This window comes from Cannabis sativa, chromosome 1 (assembly GCF_029168945.1).
Source record: "Cannabis sativa cultivar Pink pepper isolate KNU-18-1 chromosome 1, ASM2916894v1, whole genome shotgun sequence".
Lineage (NCBI taxonomy): Eukaryota > Viridiplantae > Streptophyta > Magnoliopsida > Rosales > Cannabaceae > Cannabis > Cannabis sativa.
In genome coordinates, this window is record NC_083601.1 from 9,938,557 (window position 1) to 9,953,580 (window position 15,024).

The window sequence follows — 15,024 nt, forward strand, 5'->3', positions numbered from 1 at the left end:
TCATTCTGTATTTATCTTATATTATTCGAAAACAGAATATGTTGTTGTGGGCTAAAATTATTTTATTTCTTTAATAAATTTTAGTTACGGATTTATCCCATTATTAAAATCTTATGGGGTTAAGATTTGATTTGTTCGTATTATGGCTAAAATATAGACGTAAAGATATTAATTTATAAATTGTAACAGATATATACACCTAGCTCGTTATTTTAATTTAGTTTTAACTTAATTTTTTGGCCAAATAATTAAGCTCTTTTCCGAGCGTAATATAATAGAAAAAAAGTGACAATCGAAACTGAATTAGGTTCAATTGGAAAATAACAAATATTGACACCATCAAACATGCATCAAGGTCAATATAATTCTATATGCCAGCAAAAGCTATAATTAACATCATTGTCAACTTACCATGCACGATGAAAGCAAACCCCATTTAAACAAAAGATAGATTTCATTGTCAACATAAATTCCAAAAAAACACACACACACACATAAGTACTAAACACATACACACACTGCTAATTACTATAACATAAAACATAACACATAATTATAAACACGGTAGTACCACTAAACACATACACACACTAATAAGTACTAACATAATAAAACGTAAAACATAAACACGGTAGTACTACTAAACACATAGTACCGGAGAATAAAAAAAACAAAAGAACACAACACAAAGTTCTAAATGCAAAAATAATAAGGATCATAAAGCATTTTAGATTCAAGTTGACACAAACCCAGATAATTAAGATAAAGAATTACTCAAGGAGTTGATTCAACGTAAGACACCCAAGCCAATGTCCAAGAAGCAAGAACAGCCAATTGATCTCCCACTTCTTCTTCACCCTGTAATCATGTGCACAAGTGTGAGACATATAAAAAGAACTACAAAATTAATAATCAAACGAGAAAGATAGAGTAATTGAGTGGTACGTACGTACATTACGAAATTAACGTATGCGAGGATCAAAAAGCGGTAGAGGGGTGAGTTGTTTGCACAAATCTAGATAAGTAAGATAAAGAACTCGATCCTTAGCCCCAGTTCGATGATTCTTAGTACACATACAAAAGAACTTGAGATGAGTAAGCGTACAAATGCCAAGCCACTGTCCCAAAAGCAAGAATAGCCAGTTGATTTCCTCATCCTTGGAAGCAACCACAGGCGTGGTCTTATCACTGTGGCAGTAAATGCAATTGGGACGAATCGGGTTGAGCCAAATTTCTGGTGCTCGGTCGTTCATGACACCCTTCTCCTGGGCGATGTAAGACTTTAATCTATTATAGTGAGACATCAACTCCAACTCCATTTTAAAACTCTTTTTACACTTGTCGCAATTCACCATTCCACCGATCATCACAATCTTATTGTTCACCAAATATTCCATGCTGTGAATAAACCCCGGTTTCTTCTTGGCCCATGGATATGGGGCTGCTGCTATCCCATCATTATCTTCATCATTATTATTCTCACTGGCAGTGGGTTCAGATGATGAGTTTGTAGTTCTTCTCTGGATGCGTGGCTTCTGGGGATGATAATGATTCGCTATTGGGTGTACTAGGGGAGGATTATTCATTAGTTGTTGTGGATAATATTGATCATAAGGTGGAATACTATGGCTAATAAATTGATTAATCCATGTCTGCCGCTGCTGTTGCTGCATAAGCATAGGTCCGTAATGATTGTATTCATTATTAACCTCAGAAGAAGGGTGTTGGTAATAAGGAAAAAGATGATGAGTTAGAGTTGGCCGAGTTGGAGTTGGATGAGGCTCATGAATTTGGGCAGTTCTCATAATCATGTCATCATCCTCATCTTCTTTCTTATCATTTTTCTCGAAATCCATATCACCTACCTCATTCAAATCCACTAGTATTTTCATATGATCTTCTACAACAACAACAAAAAAAAAATATTGAGATTTTTCTCTTCAAACAAAAACTAATAATTTTGAAATCCCATTTCTCTCTTAATTAAACTTAATTTTGGTAGCTATCAATTGATTATTGATTAATGAATCACGAAAGTTTATTTTGTCACAAAAATAAATAATATATAAAAAAAAAAGTATACGTATAAAAATACTTAATGATGAAAATGATTGTTTTTGGAACCCTCTACTCCACCACTGAGTCTGTTATATAATGATCTTCTGAAACAAAAACAAACAATATTTGAAGAATTAAAAATATAACAGAATTTAGATGAAGATGATGACAGGAATCTGACTATGCTTCCTTTTTCTTACGAATAAAATATATCCTAACATAAAAATATCTACCGTATTTTTAGATATGAGCAAGTGAAAAAAGAAAAGAAAAAAAATCAGTAGTTAGTAGTTACTATTTTCGCGGGTATGAGCAAGTGAAAAAAAAAAGAAGAAAAAAATCAGTAGTTAATTAGTAGTTACTATTTTCGCGGGTAAGAAAGAACAAAATAATAAGAATAAAATCATTCAAATTTTTTAACGAATTTGGAGACTTTTTACGTTAAGTACAAAAACTAAGTCAAAAATAACATTTAATTTTTTTCGTTTTGGATTTTACCGTCGTACGCATGCATCAGAAGAATGAGTCCTATAAAATTAACTAGCTATCCGGGCATTGGAGGAGACATTATGCTTTCAAAATTACTTCAAAACTTTTGTTTTAAGGGCATTTATTCATTCCATTTTAATGTCTATATTATATAAAGTGTGCCTATATAACTAAATTCTTAGTTTATGAGAAATTCATGGTGACTTTTTATTTTTATTTAATAAAATAATAAAATATTATTTATATATAATAAAATAATAATAAAACAAATCTCATTAATATTTGAACTGATATTTGAGAATCACAATCTATTTAAAAAGAAAACAATTTTGATAAATAGACTGAAAAATCATCTGATATATGCGTGTTACACTTCATCTATTAGCTGCATATTTTTGTGTGTAACTGCAAGATATACTTTTTAATTCGTTTCACTTGTTTCTGATATAACAGGATTGGCCTCTTCCTAAGGTTGCCCTAAATTATACACTTCTTGAGTGTAGTGTGTGTGGAAGAAAAAGGTTTAACCTTCTAAACTATGTCTTTGTAATTGCGATCAAAATGTAAGCAGCAGGCGCTAAAGTTCTTTTTTTTTTTAATCATTTAGGTTTATGCTCCAATTTCGAGTAAAACCTTGAAGGTAGAAGAGCGCACTATTTTTATTCTTGGTTGTTTGATGCCAAAGTGTGGGAGCGATCCTCTTAGGTTTTGTGCAAATTCAATTTCAATGTTACCAACAAGGAAAATCCTACTGTTATGGTTTTGCAATTTCTTGTTATAGTTATTGTCTCTTGTTTTGTATAGCTGGCGAGCGCTTCGTATTCAGAGATTAAGTAAAGAGGAGGATTCAAATATCATGTCTCGAGAAAAGGTCGAGCAAGGTGAATCTGTTTCAAAGATGAACTTATGGGAGGATTTGGATGATGAAGATGACTAAGAGTTGGATCTATAAGAGTTGGGTAAAGCACTTTCTTATGCTGCAACTAAGGCTTCTTATGCCAAGAAACCTCATTGTGATGGGCATCCAAAGACCAAGAAGCCCTCACCATTAAGCACAACATCGCACGTTGAAGATACTAACATACCAGGTTTAGTTGGAAGCATTAAACAAGTTTCGTCATTATTTCTCACTATGTTGTTTCTTCTTTGCACTTTGGAGTCATGCACAATCGACATCCATCAACTATGATTCTTATGGTTTATTTGTTACAGTTTTACCTTGCTTTTACATATACACGCAAGAGGAGCCACTATCAAAAGATGTTAATTCAATTTGTTCAAACTATTCATCACTTTCCATTAAGGCGAATGGAACTAATGATGAAGATAATGTACCGAAAGAATCGTGGGCAGATGAAAAGTATGAATACGATAGAGCGTTAACAGCTGACAGGACTTACTTGAAGTTTAAGAAACGATTGGATGCATACCCAGAAGAACAATGTTTCAGGTATTAATTAATGAAAATTTAAGACTCTGAAACATGTTTTACAGTAGATATAACTCTCCTATGCTGTCTGATTAGTCTATATTAGCTTCCCAAAATATGCAAGTATGGATGAACTTTTCTGCATATGTAGTTGTTATTTCAAACTTGAGATTATTCTAGCATTCTTTCTTACTTAAGCCAAGTGAGCTTATTTGGATAATATTAACTATTAGTGTTCTTACCTTTTCAAAACTAATTTATCTAGAAAGGCTCTTTTCCAAAAAATCATTTGAAATTTGTTTGTTGGTTGTGCATTTGTGTATTTCGCTCTACTGTTTCTAATTTTTGATAAAATCTACTTGTGAGTTGTAAAAAGATCTTAATCTTTTGTTATAATGTTTCCTTAGGTACTCATTAGGTGGAAAGCCGCTTGTATCTGAAAAAGTGGAAGCGGACCCTGGGAAGTGTAGGTTGTGTGGCAGTTCAAGACACTTTGAAATGCAACTAATGCAACTTATCATAATTAAATATTAAACTTTCTTAAACACTAATATATTGCATTGAGTATTCAATAATAATCTAACTTTCAAATAAAATCGAAAAAACCTAGCATAAAATTTAGTGTACGTGCCTCGCACGTAGTTTTTTGCTAATATATCTATTCTATATAAAGTGTGCCTATATAACTGAATTCTTGCGTTTATGAGAAATTCATGGATAACTTTTTTTAAAAATAATTTTCTATTCAAAAATAATATATTTTTTTTATTAAGATGTATTTTAATATTAATTTTTAAATAAATTAATATTACTTTTAAATTTTAATTGGATTTATGAGAAATTTATGGATAACTTTTTTTTTAAATAATTTTCTATTCAAAAATAATAATTTTTTTTATGAAGATGTATTTTAATATTAATTTTTAAATACATTAATATTACTTTTAAATTTTAATCGTATAAACCTAACCGGAAACACAATCTCTGAAAATTCTCAATAAAATAACTAACCCCAAAAGGATGAGCAACCAATCGTGATTATTTAGGATAATCATTTATAATTTCTTTTTCTAAATCTCAAACCCTCAAACCCTATATTGCTATTGAATTATTGCCTCATCTTCTATGCCTTGATTCATGGCCTCTCTGTTGCGATTCCTCACTTTTTGTTTATTTGGGTGTAATATTCAGTGTTCTATTAGCGAGTTATCCTTTGTTGCTCAAGTAATTATTTATTTGAGTAAGTCTTCTATTCCCTTGCTATATTGCTTTACTTTTAAACAGCTTTGGGATATGCGAAATATAATGTCATCCGTTAGAGAGTTTGTTGGGCACACCAAAAGTAACAAGATATCCTTTTCAATTTATAATCCTTGAATTTTTTATGATGCTCATTTTGAAAGGCTAGGTGTAATTGTAATGTCGGAGTAGCTAGATTTTTCCCAGAAGATAAAACTCACATCAGCACCGCCATTGATGGCACCCATTCTAACGAATACTATTCTTCTAAGCTCATATCTAACACACAATCCTATGGGAACAACATAAAATTGGATTGAACCAAGATGAGATAAACATTTTTAAGTGTATTACCTTTTAATATAATAAAAAATACCTAGCATAAAATTTAGTATACGTGCCTCGCACGTAATTTTTTACTAGTATATATATATACTAGTAAAAAGTTACGTGCGAGGCACGTATACTAAATTTTATGCTAGGTATTTTTTATTATATTAAAAGGTAATACACTTAAAAATGTTTATCTCATCTTGGTTCAACCCAATTTTATGTTGTTCCCATAGGATTGTGTGTTAGATATGAGCTTAGAAGAATAGTATTCGTTAGAATAGGTGCCAGTAATGGCGGTGCTGATGTGAGTTTTATCTTCTGGGAAAAATCTAGCTACTCCGACATTACAATTACACCTAGCCTTTCAAAATGAGCATCATCAAAAATTCAAGGATTATAAATTGAAAAGGATATCTTGTTACTTTTGGTGTGCCCAACAAACTCTCTAACGGATGACATTATATTTCGCATATCCCAAAGCTGTTTAAAAGTAAAGTAATATAGCAAAGGAATAGAAGACTTACTCAAATAAATAATTACTTGAGCAACAAAGGATAACTCGCTAATAGAACACTGAATATTACACCCAAATAAACAAAAAGTGAGGAATCGCAGCAGAGAGGCCATGAATCACGGCATAGAAGATGAGGCAATAATTCAATAGCAATATAGGGTTTGAGGGTTTGAGATTTAGAAAAAGAAATTATAAATGATTATCCTAAATAATCACGATTGGTTGCTCATCCTTTTGGGGTTAGTTATTTTATTGAGAATTTTCAGAGATTGTGTTTCCAGTTAGGTTTATACGATTAAAATTTAAAAGTAATATTAATGTATTTAAAAATTAATATTAAAATACATCTTCATAAAAAAAATTATTATTTTTGAATAGAAAATTATTTTAAAAAAAGTTACCCATAAATTTCTCATAAACCCGATTAAAATTTAAAAGTAATATTAATTTATTTAAAAATTAATATTAAAATATATCTTAATAAAAAAATATATTATTTTTGAATAGAAAATTATTTTAAAAAAAAAAGTTATCCATGAATTTCTCATAAACGCAAGAATTCAGTTATATAGGCACACTTTATATAGAATAGATACTAGCAAAAAGTACGTGCGAGGCACGTATACTAAATTTTATGTTAGTTTTTTTTTTCTATATTATTTAAAAGTGATACAATTAAAAATTAAAGAAAAAATATTATTAGTTATTAGGTGAGATTATTATTACGTGTATCTAAATAATATACTTTATAATTTAGATATGGTGCGTGGAATCCGTAGTCCATTGGATGCTTGACAACATCTTCAGGCTCGATTCTAGCAGTGTTCTGAATTTGCAAAATGAATATTAAGAGTATAAATAAATATACAACTCCTAAAGTCATAACCCCAAGGTGTAGCAGAAACGGTTCTGAGAGGTAAAACTGAATATTTTAAATGGAATGCCACCGGCAAGTACCTTTATTATAAAAACTAAGCTCGTTAAAAATGTGACCAGGAGAAAACAAAATATTCTCAATGGAAAAATGTTATAATTACCACTGGATGAGAAGGAAAATATAGTGCCTAAGTGTTTCTTCACACCAATAGGACCACCTCCTCCATGTAGAATACAAAATGTTTTATGAATTGAAGATTGAGATGGCAAACATCAACTCCAATCCAAATCACTGAATGAATTTCAAAATCAAAAAATAAATTAGAAATATGATAAAATAATGAATGAATGAAAAATAAAGCAAAAAAAAAAACTATTTTAATGATTCGTCTATTTTTTTTTTAACTATTTCAAATGAATTTGTTCAATGTAATTCAACCATCTAATTATAATTTGGATGATTATCAAGGAGCATTGAAGTTTGTTTCTCATGTTTTGGTATCTTAGAACTCGATATCGATCTACTTGAGCTTGCAACCCCCTTTGATGCAATATCAATGGAAACGAAGATAATCCGCACTAAACATGTAGCAATAAATTATATATACACATAGAGTTTATAGATATTCCATTAAATTAATAAACATATATAGGGTGATATCTCAAATAAAACAATTGTACCTTAACAAAAAAAAAAAAAACAAATGGGTTGTACAAGTTGTATTGATACTTGAAAATCTGATTTGTTTGGGCTCGGCTTTGTTCCAATCAAAAGAGGTAAATGAACCACATAATTAATTTCTTTCGTTCCGATTAGTTCTCTGTTTTTGTTTCCATTGAGAAGAGATTAGAATTTGACGCCTAAATCTTGATCGGAGATTCGCCATACTCTGAGGAAATCGCTTGATGTGGCTCGGAGACGGGTTTTTGGCACTCCTTGTCTGGAATGAAGATTGTTTGGTCGGAGGGTATGGGTGTTAGAATGAGAGAAGCAGAACGGAGCAGATATCGCCATTGGAGTCGTATGTGTAGATCTCTGAACGTTTTTGCTACTTCAAAAGCTTAGTGAATAAATGATTTAACAAAAAGGAAAAGGAAGAAGAAATAGTTGGGATTTCACCAAGAACCAGGAAAAAAATAGCTAAAAATAATTAAATAAAAAAAAACAATACAAATAAATACATATTCATACCAAAAATTAAAAAATTTACAGATCAAGAATGCTTTAAAAAACACGTTATAGATTCGACTAATGTCTAAGAATGAGCAATTCAGAGAAGAGAGTCCTGATCATCATCTTTAAAAAAAATTAGAAAATGTAATTCTACATAAAGCCCTAATCTTTCCACTAAACTAAATTAGATTTGTATGAAGAAAAGGGATTAGGGTTTGAAAATCAGAAGTAGATATTGGGATTTTAGTTTATTTTTGCTAATAAATTGGGTTTCAGTTTCGATTTCCACGGGAGATCATTTTGATTTCATAGTTTAATTTGTACTTTTATTTTTTATTTATATTTATTTTAAGAAAAAATTAAAAACTTTACAGACGTTACGTTAGCTTAGGCATTCAAAATTGTTAGATAGTAATTGGAATAAAGTCACCCAAAAACCAAAAATTATGTTATATAGCTACATTTTATATAAAATAGATATATATATATATAAAAAATTAAATCAGAAATAAATTACAAATATCAGTTCAAATATTAATGAGATTTGTTTTATTTTTATTTTATTATATATAAATAATATTTTATTATTTTATTAAATATAAATAAAAAGTCACCCATAAATTTCTCATAAACCAAGAAATTTAGTTATATAGGCACACTTTATATAGAATAGATATAAAGCATTTATTCATTTAATGAAATTGGATTCAGCAATACTTTTTACCAATTCAATTACACACTGGCACGTTTACTAAAGCGTAATCGTTATCGGAATAAATTAATGGGAGAAATGAAAGGGAATAAAATGTTATGAAATAAAAATAATTATTTTAACATGTTGTTTACTAAACTGTCCGGAAACGGAATCGGAATCACTTTATTTTGTTTACATCAATAAAAAAAGGTAATCGGAATGCTTTAAGTTGACCATATTACCCTTAATATAATATAATATATATAATAGGGTATATAATATTTGGTGGCAAAAGTGTCTTTTTGTTTTTAATAATAAAAAATAAATAAAAAACTAAAAAGTAGCATTACCCGTAATGGTTTATACCTGAAGAAATTGGGAGGAAAACTTCTCCCATTCTTTTCTCCTAATTTTATGCCTTTCCCTTAGAGTATTCCAACCATTAAATAAAGTAAACAAATGAAAAGGAGTGATTACCATACCTATCACTCCCAATCCTGATTAGTAAACATGCCATAATTACTATGGTATTTAGAAGTAATTGTGTAGTTATTAAGTATTATAAATATTAAGGTAGTATAATTACATTATATTTTGAAATAGTATATTTGGATATGAGGTGGAACCTTACAATTATCTCAATAGTTATAGTTGCAATTACATGTGGTCAAATAAACACGCTTAATGTAATTACCCTTAATTACATAGTGTCTTTTTTTAACTACAAAATGATAGTGTATCAATTTAATACAATATGGAAGGCTTATATAGAATAGCAAATGAGCCCTTAACGACAAAAAAACGTATCATAGGATGATTTTGTTCTAGGAATCAATATAATAATAACATATATTTCAAAAAATATATTAAAGCGGCATAAGTACTAATATATTATTAATTTATTGAAATATATAATTTTATAAATTACAATTTTACAAATATATTTTTATATATGTGTTCATCCAATCCAACGGATTACATTTTTTGGATCCAATCCAATCCGCACAATAGCTCAAATCCAATCCAATCCAAGTCATTTGTATCGTACTCTGGTAGCTGTTGTAGAAGAATTCTATTAAAGGCAAGAACTTACTCCATGAACCCTCAAAGTCTATGACACAGGCTCACAATAAGTCTTTTAATATCTGAATGGTTCTTTCTGATTGCCCATCAGTCTAAGGGTGAAAAGTTGTAGTGAACTTCAGTCTTATACCCATAGCTCTCTAAAAACTTATCCAGAATTCAGATGTAAATTTTGGATCTCTATCTGAAACAATGGATTTAGGAGCTCCATGGAGACGAACTATCTCCTTCACATACAGCTCTGCATACTAATCCATTATATATGTAATCTCTACCGGTAGAAAATGAGCTGACTTTGTGAAACAGTCCACTATGACTCATACTGAATCATACATTCCCATGGTTCTAGACAAACTAACAATAAAGTCCATTGCAATATCCTCCCACTTCCACTCAGGAATGGCTAATGGTTGCGGTAAACCTGCTGGCCTCTAATATTCAGCTTTGATTCGCTGACAGATTAAACATTTAGTCAAGTAATCCACTACATCTTTCTTCACTCTATACCACCAATAATAGGGTTTCAAATCTTGATATATTTTGGTGGTTCCCAAGTGTAATGAATAAGGTGTAGTATGAGCTTCATCTAGGATTTCCTTTTTTAAGCTCACCACCATCTGAAACACAAACCCAAGCTTTATAAAGTAACATTCCATTGTTCGAGATCAAAAAGTCCTTAGGCTGACTTGCCTGAACCTCATCCCAAACTTTGACTAGCTCATGATTTTTTAACTGTGCCTTTTTGATTCTTTCTAGCAAATCTGATTGAAGTATCAGCTTATGTAACTTTCCTACCTCAAATTCAATTTCAACTTTAACCAATTCTGAAGCTAGTTGAGGAGCTATCAACACGGTGTTGAAAACCTACCCGGGACCTTTTCTACTCAAGGCGTCTATGTTGGAAATATTTTACCAGGATCTAGATTTACTAACATGTATGTTTCATTAACATCCTAATATGAATTCTAAAACAATGAAATAAACACATATAAAGTTTAGTAAACCTTACATTGGGTGCAGCAGAATATAATGACTCCTTCCGTTCAGATCTCTAGCCCTTGATTCCTTTCTGTAGCAGAGCATAACCAAGATCTGAATCTGGATCTCTTTCTCTCCTTTCTTGATGCTGATTCTCCTTCTTGATTGGATTCTACACAATCTTCCACACTATGATTGAGATACCACTTGATGTGTGTGGGCACTACTCTATCACAAAGGGAATTCGAAATTGAAAAGAAGAAAAGAAAAGAGAGGGGCGGCTAGGAATCAGGTTTTCTTTGAGAGAAAATAAGATGCAATTCATAGTTTCCTGAAGCCATCACTTTCTATTTATAGAATGCCATCTAGGTTTAGGTTAGAATTGTATGGCATTAAAATAATGAAAAATAAAATGGTAAACACTATACAAAGTGGCCGGCCATATAAGGGATAATGGGCCTCACTTTGCAATTTCGCCATTTTGTTATTTTTCAATCCCATTTTCTCAAAAATACCAATTTTCTAATTTTAACCATTTAAATGCCAATTCTAATTATTCAATAACTAAAAATTAATTATTAAATAATATAATCATTTAATATGTTTATTAATTTAGACATATAAAGTCTTTTAATTAATAAATAAACCTAGAATCTTTTTTTTTTACAATTTTGCCCTTACTTAGTGAAAATTCATAAGGTAGACATAGTCTAACTTTAGAATTATAATTGATTAATTAAAATCAATTAACTGAGTCTTACAAGCAGTATGGTCTCAACTAGTATGGGGACCATGGGCCTATATAACCGAGCTTCCAATAAGTTGAACCGAATTTACCAAGTAAATTCCCTAACTTATTAATTCCTTATTAAATCCACACTTAGAACTTGGAATTGCACTATCATTCATATAGAACGCTCTATATGTTCTACGATATAGATAAGCTATTAGTTATCCATTGTTATAATCCTAATTTGATCAATGACCCTCTAATAGATGATCTACATTGAATAGGCACTAAATTACCGTTACACCTTCAATGTATTTTATCCTTAAAACACTTAGCTCCGTATAAATGATATTTCAGCGAAGTGAAATGAGATCTCAACCATTTATCTCTGTTTAGCCAAGCTCGAAGGATATCATCGTTTCACTTCTAAATTCCTATAGAAGTTATAGACTCCATATTTATGTTAGCGCTCCCACTCAATTATACTATCATGTTCCCAAAATGTACGTATCACCCTGACCCAAAAGTAGGCTTAACTAACAAATCAAAGAACATGTATAGTACTCTTGAGATTGAACGTAACCATATCAGGATTAAGATCATTTGATCTAGGATCAATGGATGATATTGAATTGAATAGATATTACGGTAAATTTTAATATATATAATCAAAGTTCAATATCGGTCCCTTCCGATGTATACTCCATACATCCGATACTGGTAAACTTTGCCAATGCCCTGGAAATGACATAACACTTATCCAAGGTGTAAGAATACCTATCGCTGATTATCATGTCAGTCTAAATCCAGTGAACTGACAAATTAGGGAATAAACTTTCGAGCATATAATTAAGATTATATTCCACTGTGCTGACAACACTATAATCATTAACAAATTCATATGTTCTGGACTTAAATAGAATTCATACATTATATATATAATCATGAAATAAATCATGTGAACCATGCAACATAAAATGTTATTTCTGATCTTTATTAATAAGTAAATCTGATTATATTGAAATGAGTTTTATTTAGGGCACAAAATCCAACAAACTCCCACTTGCACTAATATAAAACAAAATGTGCATTTCAAATAATCTCAACACCTTGATATACAAATCAAGTGTAGTAGTAGTATACTCCTCGTAATAGGATCTGACAGGTTGAATTCAACACAACCTTTCTTCCACCATTACTCTTCCTTAATCACAAAATCCTTGATATTGTGAAATTCCTCTCTATATGTCTACTCTCTTGGGGTACTGGATTCTATACTTTTGGCAACTACTTTTTGGTTAATCAGGAAATAACACTAGTAGTTAAGACAAGTTGGAACGGTGCCACAAATGTATAGAACTTTCCTTAAACTGAATAAGTACCTTTCCTGCATCTTTAACATTCAGTCTCTCTGTGGTAGACTTAAAGGCTTCAGATAGGTTTTTACACTTCTCCAAAATCACTACTCCACCCCCAGAGTAATCACCATATTATCAACAGACTTTCTAGCACAAAGGCAAGTCTCGAAATCTGATGTGGTGTAGTCTAAGAGTTTCAAAACACACCCTTATCGACTAACATATAGTTCCTCTTCTTACTCTTAAGATTTACTTGATTGTCTTCCAATGTTCCCTTCTTGGATTAATCTGATACCTACTCATTACTCCCACTCAACAGCAGGTGTCTGGTCTAAGGGATACTAAAGCATATCTGAGACCTCTCACTGTTAATTTAAGGAATTCTTTCATGACTTTATCTTTTCTGGAATAGTTGAGACTTTTCCTTAGATAAATAAAATCTATGCTTAGAAGTCGAGAAGCTTCTATAGATTGCCATTAGAAAAGAAAATGCTTCATCATCTTACTAAAGTAAGTTGTTTGCATTAGAGTAAGTAATTTCCCAGGTATACCATGAGCCATAGGTTTAGATAAACTCAAACCTATAATACTAGGAATAAGAAGTTTTGTTAAGTCCATTGAATAGATTTATAAACGAAAATTTCCTTTCATGTCCTTGTAATAGAAAACTTTAGGTTACTCCATGTGAATGGATTAAACCATAGTTCTCTTGGCTTTCTTCTTAGTTTCTTATTTTTTGACAATCCATTATTTGTTTAAACTTACACTGGATTTTAATCACTAGTGTCTTCCAAGTCCTAATAAGGTGAGTTCCTAGAAACCCTCCCACTACGACAAGGTACCGTGAATTATGTCTAAGAAAACTAAATGGTATTAACCTCTTCGATTGTGTCAAGACAACTGAGGCAGTGGGATCATCATATGTAGAATAAGATGATAGAACACTTGTGGAATCAAGAAAAATTATCTCCTTTATTTGCTACTTTATTTTCAGACTTAGTCATTTTCTTAGAAAAGTAGTATTTGTTTAAACAAACACTTTCTTATCTATTGACTATGGGATGTTCCACCCCTAATCACTTAGAATAGCTAACAAACATGCAAACCATGGTTAACAGTTCTAGCTTTTCTTAAGATTTCGATTAGGTCATCCATGAATCTAGTAATGATTTACATTAAGTATACAACCATTGAATCATTCTGAAATTGTATAATACATAGAAGGACTTAGGCAACGACTAGTAACTAATCATCAATATGCAACTCGAATTTCTGGGGAGGTAAGTTTGGATATAATTCAAAAAATCAAATTAATGATCTTTGAACTGCATATCTACTAACTATTTCTCCACCCCTATCAGTTCGCGAGATCTTTAACCACTTACCTTAATGGTTTTTCACCATTGCTAGAAATTCATGAAATTTTTCAAACATTTCAAATTTCTTTTGCATAAGGTAAAATCTAGAGTAATCCTTTTAAGAATACAACAAAAACTCATATCCACCCCTGAATGTACATCCATCTACGAATGAGATGAACTTACTTTCAGTGGATATAAGCATATTAACTCTTTGCAGAGAATGATCTTGTTAAAACTACTATGAACAAGATACAAATGCCATAGATTTAAAAAATATGTGGTTGTAGTCTTTTGATGACTTAGGTTTAGTTACATCAAAGAGTTCTTAGAATAGTGCAAGTGGATTCTGGTCACAGAATACTAAACTCATATCCCATACAGTTTGAATTCATTGATAGAAAATGGTTATTAATCACTTGTGAAAGTATAACTGTATAATGAGGAATTCTTTCTTGGAACACCACTACTAATTTAACTCTAAGTAGAATTTGCCCATATAAATAGGAGATTTTTTAAGATTGAGGATTTATATCATTTTGGGATAGAATTTCGGGAATATAATTATATGCGTCATTTAATTTCTTAAGAGAAAATATAGAATGACATGAAATGATTTATAGACCATTCGTCCAATGATATGTTATTGAGCTAATTCGAAATGAATAAGCTAAGAGGAATTAGGATAATTTCGTTTTTAAATAAGAATCC

General features: G+C 30.8%; 2 protein-coding genes across 3 annotated transcripts; one reads left to right on the plus strand and one right to left on the minus strand.

Annotated features, from left to right (window-relative positions):
* Positions 1–420: 420 nt before the first annotated feature.
* Positions 421–2,289, minus strand: LOC115703802 (uncharacterized). Of its 2 annotated transcripts, XM_061103583.1 has the most exons (3): positions 2,096–2,289; positions 954–1,978; positions 421–858 (listed from the first exon to the last, which is right to left on the minus strand). In XM_061103583.1, the coding sequence occupies exon 2, from the start codon at positions 1,890–1,892 to the stop codon at positions 963–965; it is 930 nt and encodes a 309-aa protein (XP_060959566.1). In that variant the 5' UTR covers positions 1,893–1,978; positions 2,096–2,289; the 3' UTR covers positions 421–858; positions 954–962. The 2 variants fall into 2 exon arrangements, with proteins under 2 accessions (XP_060959566.1, XP_060959563.1); XM_061103580.1 differs by lacking the exon at positions 2,096–2,289 and having other exon boundaries at positions 950–1,962.
* A 618-nt stretch (positions 2,290–2,907) lies between these two features.
* On the plus strand, positions 2,908–4,510 carry LOC133035931 (uncharacterized). Its single transcript, XM_061112383.1, is given in 6 exon segments — positions 2,908–2,913; positions 3,001–3,018; positions 3,155–3,252; positions 3,352–3,635; positions 3,760–3,997; positions 4,384–4,510. Coding segments are annotated over 6 exon segments (771 nt in total).
* Positions 4,511–15,024: the final 10,514 nt, after the last annotated feature.